At 37.0% G+C, this 14,891-nt stretch overlaps 1 protein-coding gene across 1 annotated transcript in view; it reads left to right on the top strand.

Annotated features, from left to right (window-relative positions):
* The window catches only part of msna (moesin a), a 24,131-nt gene extending 11,524 nt beyond the window's left edge, over positions 1 to 12,607 (top strand). The window contains exons 3-14 of the mRNA XM_079870498.1: positions 2,796 to 2,891; positions 3,620 to 3,742; positions 3,974 to 4,125; positions 5,284 to 5,367; positions 5,488 to 5,634; positions 7,401 to 7,497; positions 7,891 to 8,054; positions 9,007 to 9,137; positions 9,223 to 9,383; positions 10,158 to 10,250; positions 10,921 to 11,148; positions 11,397 to 12,607. Coding sequence (XP_079726624.1) covers positions 2,796 to 2,891; positions 3,620 to 3,742; positions 3,974 to 4,125; positions 5,284 to 5,367; positions 5,488 to 5,634; positions 7,401 to 7,497; positions 7,891 to 8,054; positions 9,007 to 9,137; positions 9,223 to 9,383; positions 10,158 to 10,250; positions 10,921 to 11,148; positions 11,397 to 11,561 — 1,641 coding nt within the window. The 3' untranslated portion in view covers positions 11,562 to 12,607. The remainder of the gene's footprint in view (positions 1 to 2,795; positions 2,892 to 3,619; positions 3,743 to 3,973; positions 4,126 to 5,283; positions 5,368 to 5,487; positions 5,635 to 7,400; positions 7,498 to 7,890; positions 8,055 to 9,006; positions 9,138 to 9,222; positions 9,384 to 10,157; positions 10,251 to 10,920; positions 11,149 to 11,396) is intronic.
* The last annotated feature ends 2,284 nt before the right edge of the window (positions 12,608 to 14,891 follow it).

The raw sequence follows: 14,891 nt of genomic DNA, 5'->3' as shown, positions 1-14,891 counted from the left end.
TCGTTTAACTCGTTTTTTAGCAGGATTTAGTCTTCAGTTTGAGCAGAGGGTTTGGGATTAAAAGGATTTAGGTGACATAACAAATCTTTAGAAGTCAATACAGTACCACTGAAAATCATCTTTCATGCCACAGCACAAAAAAAAAAAAAAATATTTTTTTACATTTAATTAAATGTTGAAAAAAAAAGAATATAAATTAAACCGATAAATAAAAATTACAGCAATGGCCTTCAAGTGTATTTCAATTTTTTGTTTTTGTTTCTCAATTACATTTTAGTGTTCGGCCAAGTATTTAATTCAATATTTTTACATACATCTAATAATTTGTCCCATCTGTTTACATTCTCTTAAGGCTGACTGTATGCTGCCATTCAAAAGTTTGGGGTCAGTAAGGTTTTTCATTTAAAGGAATTAATACTTTTATTGTGTGTATTTACATTATTATGTCACCAAAATCGCCATTTTATCCAAAAAGTGAATGAGTGTTGAAAGCAACAGCTTATCGGTCAGTCAGAACACTGATAAGAAATTGAGATTAAGCTTTTACTGTAGAATTACGTCTACTTTGCAGAATATTTGCAGAATTATTAGTATATATAAAAAAAAATCCCTAGTCTATGTGGTACTTTAGTGTGTGGTTGTTTTTAATACAAGTGAATGTGTATCCAACTTTCCGCTACTAACCATCCAGCAGTGCAGACAGCATGACTTTATATTCAAAAGGGATAGAAAGAAGTGTCATTTTTTGTTTGCAAATCATATATATACACAGCTGCCTCCTCCATTATTTTCTCTTTCTCCACATTTACTCATCACTGTCATCTCTCATTCTCTTTCTGTTTAACTCGCATACTTTTCAGACACAATACAGTTTGATCGGTCCAGTAGTAAGCCAGCACCTCATATTTTCCATTGCTCTGTCTCACACACCCTCTTGACCGGAAATAACTGTGTCTTTTCTGCATATGTCATCACATTCATAGCATCTCTTGAGCATCTAACTCCTGCTTTAAAGCTTAATACACATGGCAGTGATTATTTGGCCTCCTGAACATTTTGCCTCCTGGAGGTGCTGGTGGTTCTTACTGAAGGTTAAATCTGATACGTTATTAAAGTTTAACTCCATGTGAATTGGAAGTTGCAACCAACTTTACTTTACAAGTGAAACGGTTTTATTACAGCGCACCTCCTCTACATCTCTTAACGGAAGCAGACTGTTCACCACAAGACTAGTAATGTGTGCAAACAAAGTATTTCATGACAACTTTAAGGATTGTGAAACTAGTTCATTGAAACTAGTGTCCCCCCCCCCCCCCCACACACACACACACACAATCTTACCTTATTTTCAGCAAATAGTCAAAAAAATTTGTTCAACTAAATTGAATATTAAAAATATCGTCCTGCCCCTGCTGTTTTTCCCCTCTTTCGATGTCCATGAAGGGGAATTTGAGGCTCTTTAGCCACATTCACTCATCAGCAGAATACAGTTGACAGTCCTGTATTTGAGTCCTGAATATGGTTGTTCACACACAGTTCAGTCATTTACATGACAACTGCATTTTATAATTGAACTCCCACCCTTAAGGTTTCAATACTCACTACCACATTCTCGTGAAACCTGCGCCGTGTGAACTGTGCAAGAGAGCCACTCTGTGCTGCACAAACGTTTCTACTGTGTGTTGCTGGTTTTCATATGTGGTTTTGCTTTCTGTAACTTACAGAGACGGAGAAATGAGCTGTGTGTCATCTGAAAGTTTTAGATCCAGTCACTTCTGCTCCCGCCAGTTTTGTGTTCTAAGCTCAATTCAAATGCTTCACTCTCCAGCCTGATATAAAAGCTGCTTTCAGACAATGAAGATTTGACGTATGAAATTGCAAAAGTGAAAAGACTTTTCAGTTTAAGGACGTCACTATCTTTGATATTACTTAGGTCATTGTCGCTATGGTTAATGGCGAGAGAATGCAGGCTTTATTCCCGTTACATGTTCATACAGACAGTATTCGAGATGCTACTGCAAGATGCTGTTTGAATGGGACATTTCGAGACTCACACCTGTAAGAAAATGCGGTTGTCAATCCCAAAAACTGACAATGTGAATGTAGCCTTTTTCAGGTCTTTCTATTACAGAAAGCAAGATAAACCGGTCTTCTCTTTTCCACATCCTATTAACTTGCACATACTATGGTTGTCGAAAATGCTATTTTATTTATTTTATTCTATTGCCCACTGAAGCTAAGCAGCGTTGAGCCTGGTCAGTACCTGGATGGGAGACCTCTTGAAAAAACTAGGTTGCTGCTGGAAGAGGTGTTAGTGAGGCCAGCAGGGGGCGCTCACCCTGTGGTCTGTGTAGGTCCTAACGCCCCAGTAGAGTGATGGGGACACTATACTGTCAAAGAGCACCGTCCTTCGGATGAGACGTTAAACCGAGGTCCTGACTCTCTCTGGTCATTAAAAATCCCATGGCACTTCTCGTAAAGAGTAGGGGTATAACCCCGGTGTCCTGGCCAGATTCCCTCCAATGGCAACTTACCAATCATGGCCTCCTAATAATCTCCATCCATTGAATTGGCTCTATCACTCCCTCTCCTCTCCACTTATAGCTGGTGTGTGGTGAGCGCACTGGCGCCATTGTTCTGTGGCTGCCGTCGCATCATCCATGTGGATGCTGCACACTGGTCGTGGTTGAGGAGAGACCCCGACATGATTGTAAAGTGCTTTGGTTGTACAGGAGTACATATGAAAAGCACTATATAAATGCCTCATTCATTAATTTAATGCGTCTGTTTTATAGGTTGTGAAAACCATTGGATTAAGGGAGGTGTGGTTTTTTGGACTGCAATACCAGGACACCAAAGGCTTTTCCACCTGGCTTAAACTCAACAAGAAGGTATGTGTTTATGCATATAGCTGCTTTTTAGTGTACACCAGGGTTCATTTTATACATCTATATATTTTTTGTCATGTATTTTGTTTTTCTCATAAAAATGTCCGGATTTCTTTGTCATTTTCATTTGTTAATTTTACTCTGATTTGATTTTAAGTTTAGTCAACAAAAATAACATTTAGGTTGATCATAATGTGCATACATTTTGAAAATGTGTCAGTGTAACAGGCCAAACTTTCCAAAAAAATGTTTAACCATCTTCAACATTTATCAACATTAACAAATTACAACATGTGTCCTTGCTGTTTCCATTAGCTTTTAAAATGCAGTATATAATAGGCTTACTGAAGGATGTTAATGTGTTGTGAATTCTTCATCTTTTGGAAATCTTCAGTGTTTTAGATACGGCTAAAGACCATTGTTATTCACAAATGCATGCTTTAAAATTTAATTACATTTTAATTTTAAAACAAAAAGTTAAATTCTCATCTTCATTATCATTGACAAAAAAAGTCAACTAACACTTTCATCAGTAATGTTGCTGTCAATTTCGCTGATTACTTTCGAGTGAAACCTGCAGTTGTCAGCCTTTCAGAATTCCAGTTTTCTTAGTAATGCATATCTCAATCATTTTACACCGTGTGTATCAAAGAAAGTGTCATTATTCCACCTGAATTTTATTAAATGACTGTTAGACCAAAAGTGATTCTTGTTTATTCCTTGTTGTCTAGGTTACAGCTCAAGATGTCCGCAAGGAGAGTCCTTTGCTGTTTAAATTCAGAGGAAAGTTTTACCCTGAAGACGTTTCTGAGGAGCTGATTCAAGAGGCGACTCAAAGACTCTTCTTCCTTCAGGTGTGTGTGTGTGCATGCATGTCTCTATACATATCTGTACTGTCTAGGGAAGGTTAAACATATGACACAGAATGCATGTCAATTAGAGTGGATGGAAATGAATGCTCGGTCTTGTAAAGTGATAGTGTGATATTGCTCAATCTGGTTGTCAGTGAAGGAATTGTACCGGCAGATCTACTTGCAGTATAGGCCAACATTAAAGCATTCATTCCCGTTGTTGGTTTGTTTAAGGTGAAAGAGGGGATCCTGAACGATGATATCTACTGCCCCCCGGAGACTGCAGTGTTGCTGGCGTCTTATGCAGTGCAGGCCAAATACGCTGACTACAACAAAGATCTTCACACTCCTGGATACCTGTCCAGTGAGAAACTGCTCCCACAGAGGTGTGTATACACAGATATTTTTGTACCAGTGGCGACTGGTGCTTGACCAGAGTGGCGAAGCACAGATGATTGACAGAATGTGTATTCTCATCTGTTTTCTTATGAGGTGTATGAGTGTTTCTCCAAAGCATCACTAAGCATGAAATTATTTAATAAAATGAATCAAAGCTCTGAACTGTATTATATTGACAGTATGATGAACTGTAGAATATTTACAAATGGCAATAGACATCATTGTTCAATAACTGTTCATCAATTATAAAATGTTCGATCCCGCTATAAAGCAGCTCTGGAGAAAACAGTGATGTCTTCATCCAGCTCAGTTCAGTTCTCATTCAATAGTGTCAGTGTAGTCAAGTAAAATGAAAATATTAAGAATATTAAAATGAAAGACTTTAATCTTCAAGCATTCTGTATAATGGGTGTTTTCAAATTTCAAAACCTGTCAGTCACATAGTCAATAAATGAATGAAATCTTAAAGACACATTCAACAGATCTCATTTACTAACTAAATAGTGCAATATTGCTATGAAATATTTTAAACTTTTATTCACCAATATATTAAAATGCACCAAGAGTGATGTAATAATAACTTATTTGTACTAGGGCTGCAATAACTAAAATCTGTAATGAAGATAGCTGACAATTAATTGTTTATTATTAGTTTCATTGTGCACGGATAACTTTTGTCAGTGACGTCACTTTACAGTGATAAAAGTTTTTCTGTGAGAAAATGTATTTAAAAAATGGCCATAGTCTTGAAAGAATCAAGAAAGATGAAGCCTTGAAGCAATAGACATATTCAGAGTAGTGTCATATTTAATTTTTGACAGGAATGAAAACAATGCTGTGAAGGATAGAGTACAGTGCGTTCGATGTATTGTACTGTTGTTTAACAACAATCCGATTGTTCAGCTGTTGCAAAAAAAAACAACCTTTCAGCTGACAAAAACTCAGCTTTTTAAAGTTGTGAGTTGTGAAAATCTAGGACCTTTATACAGTGTGTGCCAGCCAATGTAAAGACTGTACTTCAATATGGCGTATAACCTGATCAGGTATATCACTCAGTACTTAATGTTTTGGTTAGAAAGTATCAGCCAAAGAACATGTTAAGAACATGTAAATGTGAGCATGTGTGTGTAATCTTTTCTCTACAGAGTTCTGGAACAGCACAAGCTGAATAAGGAGCAATGGGAGGAAAGAATTCAGGTCTGGCACGAGGAGCACAAGGGCATGTTGAGGTACAGCCAATGGAATGCACTCTTGCTTTTTTTTTTCTGTTTTATCGCTGACTGCAGTGACCCTGTCAATCTCACACACACCAGACAGAGTGATAATGTGTATCTGTGCGTGTGTTTCAGAGAGGACTCGATGATGGAGTATCTGAAGATAGCTCAGGATCTGGAGATGTACGGTGTGAATTACTTCAGTATTAAGAATAAGAAAGGATCAGAGCTGTGGCTGGGCGTGGACGCCCTGGGACTCAACATCTACGAGCAGACTGACAAGTACTGATACATTTAACATGCATAAACAAATGAATGGCTTTGAAACGTGTCAAAAATATATTTGGTAAAAAAAATGCACTGGAATATAAATGTTTAGTAAGAATTAGTTTTTTAAAGAAATTAAAGACAGTAAAGACATATGTGACCCTGGACCACAAAACCAGTCACAGGAGTACATTTTCTAAAATTGAGATTTATACATCGTCTGAAAGCTGAATAAATAAGCTTTCCATTGATGTACGGTTTGTTAGGATAGGACAATATTTGGCCGAGATACAACTATTTTAAAATTTGGAATCTGAGGGTGCAGAAAAATCTAAACATTGAGAAAATCGCCTTTAAAGTTGACCATTTATGTTCGTGATTGTGCTGCATTCACTCACAAAAATAAATGTTTTATATATTTACGGTAGGAAATTTACAAAATATCTTCATGGAACACGATCTTTACTTAATATCCTAATGATTTTTGGCATGCTTTCTGACATGCCTATAAAAGAAAAATCCATGATTTTGACCCGTACAATGTATTGTTGGCTATTGCCACAAATATACCCGTGCGACATGTGACAGGTTTTGTGATCCAGGGTCACATATTATGTTGTAACAAATTGTATTAAAATAAATGCTGCAGAAAATATGTATGTAAAAGTTTGGGGTAGTTTTTCTGAAGAAATGAATACTTTTATTCACAAGAGAATGCATTAAATTGATCAAAAGTAAGAGTTATTTGAATTTATTTAATTTGTCTATTTTAAGCAGAACAATAATTTTATACATGGATAATAATAAATGTTTCTTAAGCATCAAATCAGCTGCTTATAATGATTTCTGAAGGATAATGTGACACTGAAGACTGAAGTAATGATGCTGAAAATTCAGCTTTGATCACAGGAATAAGTTACGTTTTAAAATATATTCAAATAGAACATAGTTATTTTAAATTGTAATATTTCACAATGTATTTTTAATCATGCAGACCTTCAAAAATCATTAACACTTTACAATAAGGTTTCATTAGTTAGCATTAGTTAATTACTTTAGCTAACATGAACTAAGAATGAACAATATCTCCACAGCATTTATTAATCTTAGTCACCGTTAATTTTTACATTTATTAATACATTATTAAAATAAGTTGTATTCAACATGAATGCGCTGTGAACTGACATAAACAAATAATAAACGGCTTCATTTTTTAACTAACATTAACAAAGATTAATACTGTAATAAATGTATTGCTCATTGTTAGTTCATGTTAGTTAATGTTAACAAATGAGACCTTATTGTAAAGTTACCCCAAAACTTTGAACAGTAGTGTCAATGATTTAATTGTAAACATATAATTTAATTATTAATTAATAATTTGTTATATTTTATATAGTGCTTTTCTGGGTACTCAAAGCGCTTTACATATAAAGGGGGAATCTCCTAAACCACCACCAATAATTAAAAAAAATATATTATAATGTTTCATTTTAATGCTTATTACAAAATCACACAAGTTACAGTTTTAAATTGCATTGTATTAGATATTTTCCACATTTTATTAACATGGACATCGATAACGAATAAAATGAGCCGCATAATGTTTACTTTGTCCTCATGAGCTTGACATCCATTGCTTGCTTTCACTGACCATTTGTTTAAAAAAAGAAAAAAGAACAAACAAACAAAAAAAAGTGTCTGGCATCTTGTACCCTATTTATGGAAAGTGATATGTATTACTGTGCCAAGAAACTGACTCACCTCTTTTCTCTTTCCAGGATGACACCTAAAATTGGTTTCCCCTGGAGTGAGATCAGGAACATTTCTTTCAATGATAAGAAGTTTGTCATCAAACCCATTGATAAAAAAGCCCCGGTATGTCAAACATGATTTTCCTGCTGTCTGATTTATCACAGTTTGTCCAATTTATCTGCAAATAGGGTTTAGACAATATCAGCGCTGTTGCTGCAAAGCAGTGAAGTGTTGTAATGTTTCATGAGAGATTTGAGGATGGTGAAATCACAGTATACACCAAAGACTTTCCATTGAAGCTGCACGTTTCTCTGTTACACAATCACGGACGCAAATAAGAGATTAGATGTCGACGTGTCTACTTTTTATTTCATTCTTCAGTATTTCCCGTAGCTCCTGATCCATCCCTCCCCTGGCTTTCTTTGGCTCTGTTCCTAAACTTGGGGAGCTTTTTATGTATGCTGCATTTTAAGACATAGGAAGTAGGTATATAATGTTTTCTCTTTTTCCCCACAGGACTTTGTGTTCTATGCCCAGCGTTTACGCATTAATAAGAGGATTCTGGCTCTGTGCATGGGGAACCATGAGCTTTATATGAGACGCCGTAAACCTGACACCATCGAGGTCCAGCAGATGAAGGCACAGGCCAAGGAGGAGAAAAACCACAAGAAGATGGAAAGGTGAGAGGAAAAAGGAGAGACAGAGGCTATGATTTTGATCTGGATTGTGATCATTTCAGTGGTGATTTGGATTCTGTCCAGTGACTCAAATATTTTGATTCTGCTCAACGATAGAATTTCAGATGTGTCCACTGATTCATTCAGCGACTCTCTCTGTATGTTACATCATTACACCAATAGGTGGCAACCAGTTAATGTGCTTTTTCCTATTATAAGTACCTGGATCATTGATTCAACTGATTGATTCATAAACTCTGTGTCATTCTAGACTGAATTAAGTCTTTTTTTTTTTTTATTAAAATGTTTAGACATTTATTTTCTTGTTGAACAATATTGACTTGATTGACTAAATTAACACAAATCCCTTGTTCACAAACTATTTATTTAGTTTTTTTTTACTGTTTTTATTGCACTTTTATTATAAATTAAAGGGTGTTCCATAGCATTTGCTTAGACTAGTAATAATAAAAAGTAAATGAATGAATGAATGAATAAATAAATAAACATAAATAAGAAAAAACAACATAAATCCCTGACAGCCTTTTAAAGGCATAGTTCACACAAAAATGAAAATGTCATGTTGTTACAAACCTGTATGAGTTTCTTTCTTATGTTGAACACAAAAGAAGATATTTAGAAGAATGTTGGTAACCAGACAGTTGACGGTAGCCATTGACTTCCATAGTATTTTTTTTTTCTTACTATGGAAGTCAATGGCTACCGTCAACTGTTTGGTTACCAATGATTCTTTGATTAGTTCATTGTTCACAATGACAGGAAGGACACATTCCTCTTCTTATGCATCTGTCTGTTTGTGTTTCTCTCTCTCTCTCTCTCTCTCTCTCTCTCTCTCTCTCTCTCTCTCTCTCTCTCTCTCTCTCTCTCTCTCTCTCTCTCTCTCTCTCTCTCTCTCTCTCTCTCTCTCTCTCTCACACACACACTAATGTTGCAGGGCCTTGTTGGAAGATGAACGTAAGAAGAGAGAGCAGGCTGAAAAGGAGAAAGAAAAGATTGAAAAAGAAAAAGAAGAGCTGATGGAGAGACTGAAAGTGATAGAGGAACAGACGAAAAAAGCTCAGCATGGTGAGATGGGGTGAAATTTGCTGTTTCTAATCTTTCATTTATTCATTAAAGATTATTAATCCCTCATTATTGTGTGTGTGTGTAGAGCTGGAGGAGCAGACCCGCAGGGCGCTGGAGTTGGATCAGGAGCGTAAATGCGCTCAGGAGGAGGCCGAGCGCCTGGAACGAGAGCGCCGTCTGGCAGAGGAGGCCAAAACCACTCTGCTGCAGCAATCTGAGAGTCAGATGAAGAACCAGGAGCATCTGGTCAGTTACCGTGTCAACCAAGCTACACACTGCCAGCCACCATGGCAGCACAATTCTAGTCACCATGACAACCTCACAATATCACCTACACAACCCATGCAGTCGGTTACAGTTGTAACCACAGTAACCAAACTACAATTCTGAAGTTTCCATGAGAACCAAACTTCATCCAACCACAGAGTGCAGGACACCCACAGTTATATCTGTTCCCATGCAACTCTGAGGACCTGTTTACACTAGTGCTTTTTCGTTTTAAAACGCATAACTTTTCCTACGGTTACGGCTGACGTCCACACTACTCTGGAGTTTTCGACCCTCAAAAACGTAGACTTTTGAAAAAGCTTCGTTTTAGCAGTCGAAGCTTTGGCTGCCCACATTTGCTCACTGTTTAGGTCTTCTGGATCATTGCGTATGCTTCCCTGATTCATCAAGCCCCTATCATATGACCATTACGCTACCGGAAGACGACAATAACAGACCTGCCGTGTAAACAATAACATGGAGACGGTACTACAAGCTTTGCTGAATTTGTTGTGCTTTTTAGCAGCCATTGTGCATTTTATAATACTGCAGCTGCCTACTTGCGCAAGAGGCAAGCTATTATTAGAGCAATCGACAACACTTGTACACGCGCATGCCCAGTGCACATGAATGGTTTTCAGTTGTGTAGTATGGACAAGGATCGTTTTCATTTTAAAACGCCCTGTTAAAACGAAAATGTTCTAGTGTAAACAGGGCCTGAGAATATATATATGTATGTGTGTGTGTGTACAGGCCACTGAACTGGCAGAGTTGACCTCTAAGATCTCCTTGCTTGAAGATGCCAAAAAGAAGAAAGAGGAAGAAGCATCAGAGTGGCAACTGAAGGTAAACATGGTTAATTGTCAGCAGTCGCCTTACAGCGGTGCGCTTACTGTCCATCCATCCAGAAAATTACTAACAGTCATTGATGTTAGGACAAAAATTAAAGGGGTCATGATTAGCCCTCTGTTTTAAAACGCTCTGTTTGAAGGGGCGTGTCTGCTGTGAGACTTCAGTGTAAACGCCCACTGCTGTGATTGGCTGACATTTTTGCATATTAAATCAGTATTACATGTGGAACCCTCTTGAATACTTTTACTATACGTTTTTACTATTACAGCTGTCGAGATTACCGAATCGTGAAGTGTTGATTATAGCATTATATTTAGATCTACTCCCATCACATGAAAGGTTGCATCGATGAGCATTGAGCAGATGACAGTCTGTTAATCGCGTGAATGCAGTGATATCATCATTGCAATGGGATTTCTGCACTCTCACGAATGCTTTCACCATAAATAATGCAAACACGATGTAAATACAGTAGGAGCTTCGTAGTGCAGTGTAACAGCATAATTGATTACATAATGGGAGTTTTACAGCTTCAGCGATTGTAATGGGGGCGGGGCGTTCTTTGATCGCTTTCTGTATATAATTGATAATTATTTGATCTAATTTCCTAAATAAATTCATGGTTTGAATTTTGTGAGTTAATGTAGTGCTGTGTCTTAACCAGGCCGCTCAGGTACAGGAGGACCTGGAGAAGACTAAAGAGGAGCTGAAGAACAAAGTCATATCAACCCATGTCCAAGAGCCAGTGCACAGCGAAAACGACAACGATGAGGATGACAGCAGTGCAGAGGCCTCCGCCGAACTCACCTCCGCAGCAGCTTATAAAGACAGGAGTGAGGAGGAGCGCATGACGGAGGCTGAGAAGAACGAACGCGTGCAGAAACACCTGCTGGTGAGAGAACTAATTCACAAACACTATTTAAATGGATAGTTCACACTTCTTTTATCATTTACTCTCCCTCATGTCATTCCAACCTTGTTTGTCGTTTGTGAGGAGCACAAAAGGAGTCATCTTGAAAAATGTCCAAGCTGCACTTTTTGACTAGAGTAAAAAGTGGACTGCATGCAATGAAGGCTTAAGCAGAGTAAATGTCCTTTCAAGTGAAAACTTTTGAAAAAATGGTTTTCTTTTTTCCACAGGCTCTTACTTCTGAGCTTGCTAACGCTCGCGATGACACCAAGAAGACCCAGAACGACATGATCCACGCAGAGAACGTACGAGCAGGACGCGACAAATACAAGACGCTTCGTCAGATCCGCTCCGGAAACACCAAACAGCGAATCGACGAGTTCGAGTGCATGTAAATGTACTACAGTCAGCCAACAGGGGGAGCTTCAGCCTGCCTTTTGCGTCATGCCTGCAGAGGAACTACAGTACCAACAATTCACCACTCCAAGAGAAAATAATGCCAAATATAGAATAATGCTGCACAATTCAAAAATCCCTTTAATTCAGGAGTGTTGTTTGGGTTACTGCATTATGATAAGGGATGATAAAATAATGATATTTTTTTGCTTTGTGTTTTGACCTAGATGTAGCTTTTTATATTGGAAAACAGTAACAGTTTGCTGAATAAGCTGAATAACCGAACTAAAGGGTTTTTGTTCCGTAAAACCGGGATTTCAGTAGGAATTGTTTTTTTCTAGTGTTCTGATAAACTCCGAAAGCACTCCAGAGAGACATGTCAGTGTGCCAAGACTGTAATTCAGATCAGTAGAGTTGATATCAAACTGCACAGTGCCATTGTGATGGTGCAATAGCCCAGCTATTGCTATAACATTGTATCCATGTGCCTTTCTAATAAAACAACTACAGTATAGATTAAAACACATGCCTAAGATCATGGCTACCTGCTCCCCATCAACCACTCTGCCAATACCGGCAGCCCACAAGAGCAAAAAGTGTGTGTGTGTGTGTGTGTATGTATGTGAGTGTGAGTGAGATCCCTGTTGATAGTTCCTTTAGTTATAGTTTCTCACTGCTGCAGGTTTGTGGCCGCTCCCTGTTTGTGCCTTTTCACTGAAGAGAAAAGAAAGAGAAAATATCAAACTGTATTTCTAGTTTAGGTTTTAATCCTATTCTTATTTTAAGCTTTTTTTTTTTTTTTTTTAAATAAAAGAGACTGTTTTGTTGTTTTTGAGGCATTTGAACTTTTTCGCAGTATTATTTTGAAGAATCCTTAAATAGAATGACACTTAAAAAGCATCTTCTGGGATTATTTTGTCCCCTTTATTTCTGAACAGTATTTACCCAGAGTGTACACCATTTTAAGTGGCACTGCACTTGTAGGCAGTGCCTTAGTTGTTTTTGAGGTCTATATTAGTTTTAGTTTTATTCATGTGGCAATATGCTGCACTGAAGCAATATGACATGTCCCCAGCTGCTTTGGAAGAATTCTTCATTCTGATCTTACACTTAGATAATCTAAATTGTTTTGATATACAATAAAATGGATCTCGTGATAAATATGAAATTTGTTCTTATCATATACAACTCTCTTGTTACCTGGGTGATTTCTCACCCTTAGGCTGCAGGTGTTTTTTTGTTTTGTTTGTTTGTTTTGTTTTGTTTTGTCAACCAATCACAGAAAAGTTTGCTGCTTAAAATGTTTCCATTGCAACTGTCAATAAAATATTAAAAACGTCACCAATGCACTGGCTAGTTGTGTTCTTGCAGCATTCTTCTGGCTCATTTGGGATACCCGTTTTGTGATGGCCAGCGCACATTATTATAGAGGAATATCTCTATTAAACAGGAATGATAATATATTCAGAAAATACATGTGAGCTTAAAGGTGTGGTTCGGAGTAAACCCCCCTTTAATATTAAAATTAATATTAGTGCATTCCTGGATATGGGCGTCGTTACACTACATCCTTATGCGTCGCTTTCTGCCAGGACTTTTACGTTAACTGAACAGCTTCGGAGCATAGACAGTAAATCGGAGTCATTGAAATGGTTATACGACTTTTTTCGGGTTGAATGGAGATCTCGCACCACCCTTGCAACTTTGGGCCGGCGAGCCGCCAACGAGTTTTGACGACAGTGTTGTCAAATATCTACTCCGAAGCTGTAGGGGGAGCTCTATAGAGAAACCTGCGAGCAAAAAGCGACAAAACAGCGAAGAAAAAATGAAAACTTTTTTCTATTTATTTATTTATTTTATTGCAAATTGAAAGATACATACAGTTAACAGTGAGAGAAGAGAAAATAATAATAATAATAATAAAACAGGGGACAGACTCAAGGATATTGTTTTAGAAACCTTTGAGTTTAAAGGTTTTGACATTTTCTTAAAGGAAGAAAAAAGGGACTTTATATCAGAGGAGAATATTCTAAAATCAGGATTACAATGAATGGTTCTGGCTTTGTGAAGGTGAAACTTGCCCAGCAGACAAAGTAATAATACCGTATAATTAAGATTAACATAGTTAGAATGAAAATCTGACAAAAAAATTTAGCCTATAGATTCTGACATTTGTACCAATTCGCTACAACAGCAAAAAAACTAACAAGGTAACATCTGACCAGAAAGACTTAGAAAATGGGCACTGATAAAATTAATGTAGGATAGATTCTTCTTCAATATTGCAAAAGGAACATAAAGAAGATACATTCTTCGTACCACCAATCCAGAAGCTTTGGAGAAAAGATTAAAACTGCTTAGGGCACCAGAGACTTGTGAATCATTTTTAAGAAAGGGACAAGTATCGTCAGCTAACTGACTAATTATTAAAGTATACTCTCACCAATATTTATACCCTCAATATTTGAATGTTTTATATACAAACTTAGAAGCTCAGCGGCCAATAGAAAAAGAAAAGGAGAGATGGGGCATCCCTGGCGAATACCTCGACCCACTGAAAATCGGGGAGAGGAGCCGGAAGCTAAGGAGACACAACTGTTTATACCATTATAAAGAGAATCATGTTAATAAAGGAACTACCAAAAAGGGCTTACAAAATAAAGGAATGCTCAACTGTATCGAATGCTTTGTAGAAGTCGATAAATAAAATGAAAGCCTCTTCGTTTATAAATTCAGAGTAATCAAGAATATCTATAATTAATCTAATATTATTAGAGATATATGTCTACCTTTTAGAAAACCAGATTGAGTGTCAGAAATTATGTCTGCCAAACAAGGCTTGAGCTTTTTCAGCATATATAGAAGCCAGTAACTTATAATCAGAGTTCAAAAGGGTGACTGGGCGCCAATTATCTAAAAATTTGTTATCCTTATTATTAGGCTTGGGTATAAGAGAGATGAGACCTTGTTTCAATTGATTCTGCCAATTCACCTTTCATTGAACACTCAATAAGGGCTTTGTAAAGAAGATGTTTAATGGAGTCCCAAAAGACTTTAAAAAATTCAAAAGGTAACCCATCTGGCCCTGGGGATTTATTATTTGGCATTCTTTTGATTATATTATATTATAAAGATCATCTATATTAAAAGGATCCTCACAAATTTTCCTATTTTGGTCATTCATTTTAGGAATAACAGATTGAATCTTATGAAAAAACAAAGATGAAGGGGTCAAAAGAGGAAGTATACAAATTTTGATAAAATTTAAAAACATGGGAAGAAATCACAGAGGGGACATTAGACAATGTATTATTAATATATAGAGAAGA

Source organism: Squalius cephalus (assembly GCF_949319135.1).
Source record: "Squalius cephalus genome assembly, chromosome: 5".
NCBI classification, from domain to species: Eukaryota; Metazoa; Chordata; class Actinopteri; order Cypriniformes; family Leuciscidae; genus Squalius; species Squalius cephalus.
The sequence above is the reverse complement of the archived record's forward strand: the minus strand, read 5'-3'. Positions and strand labels throughout refer to the sequence as shown.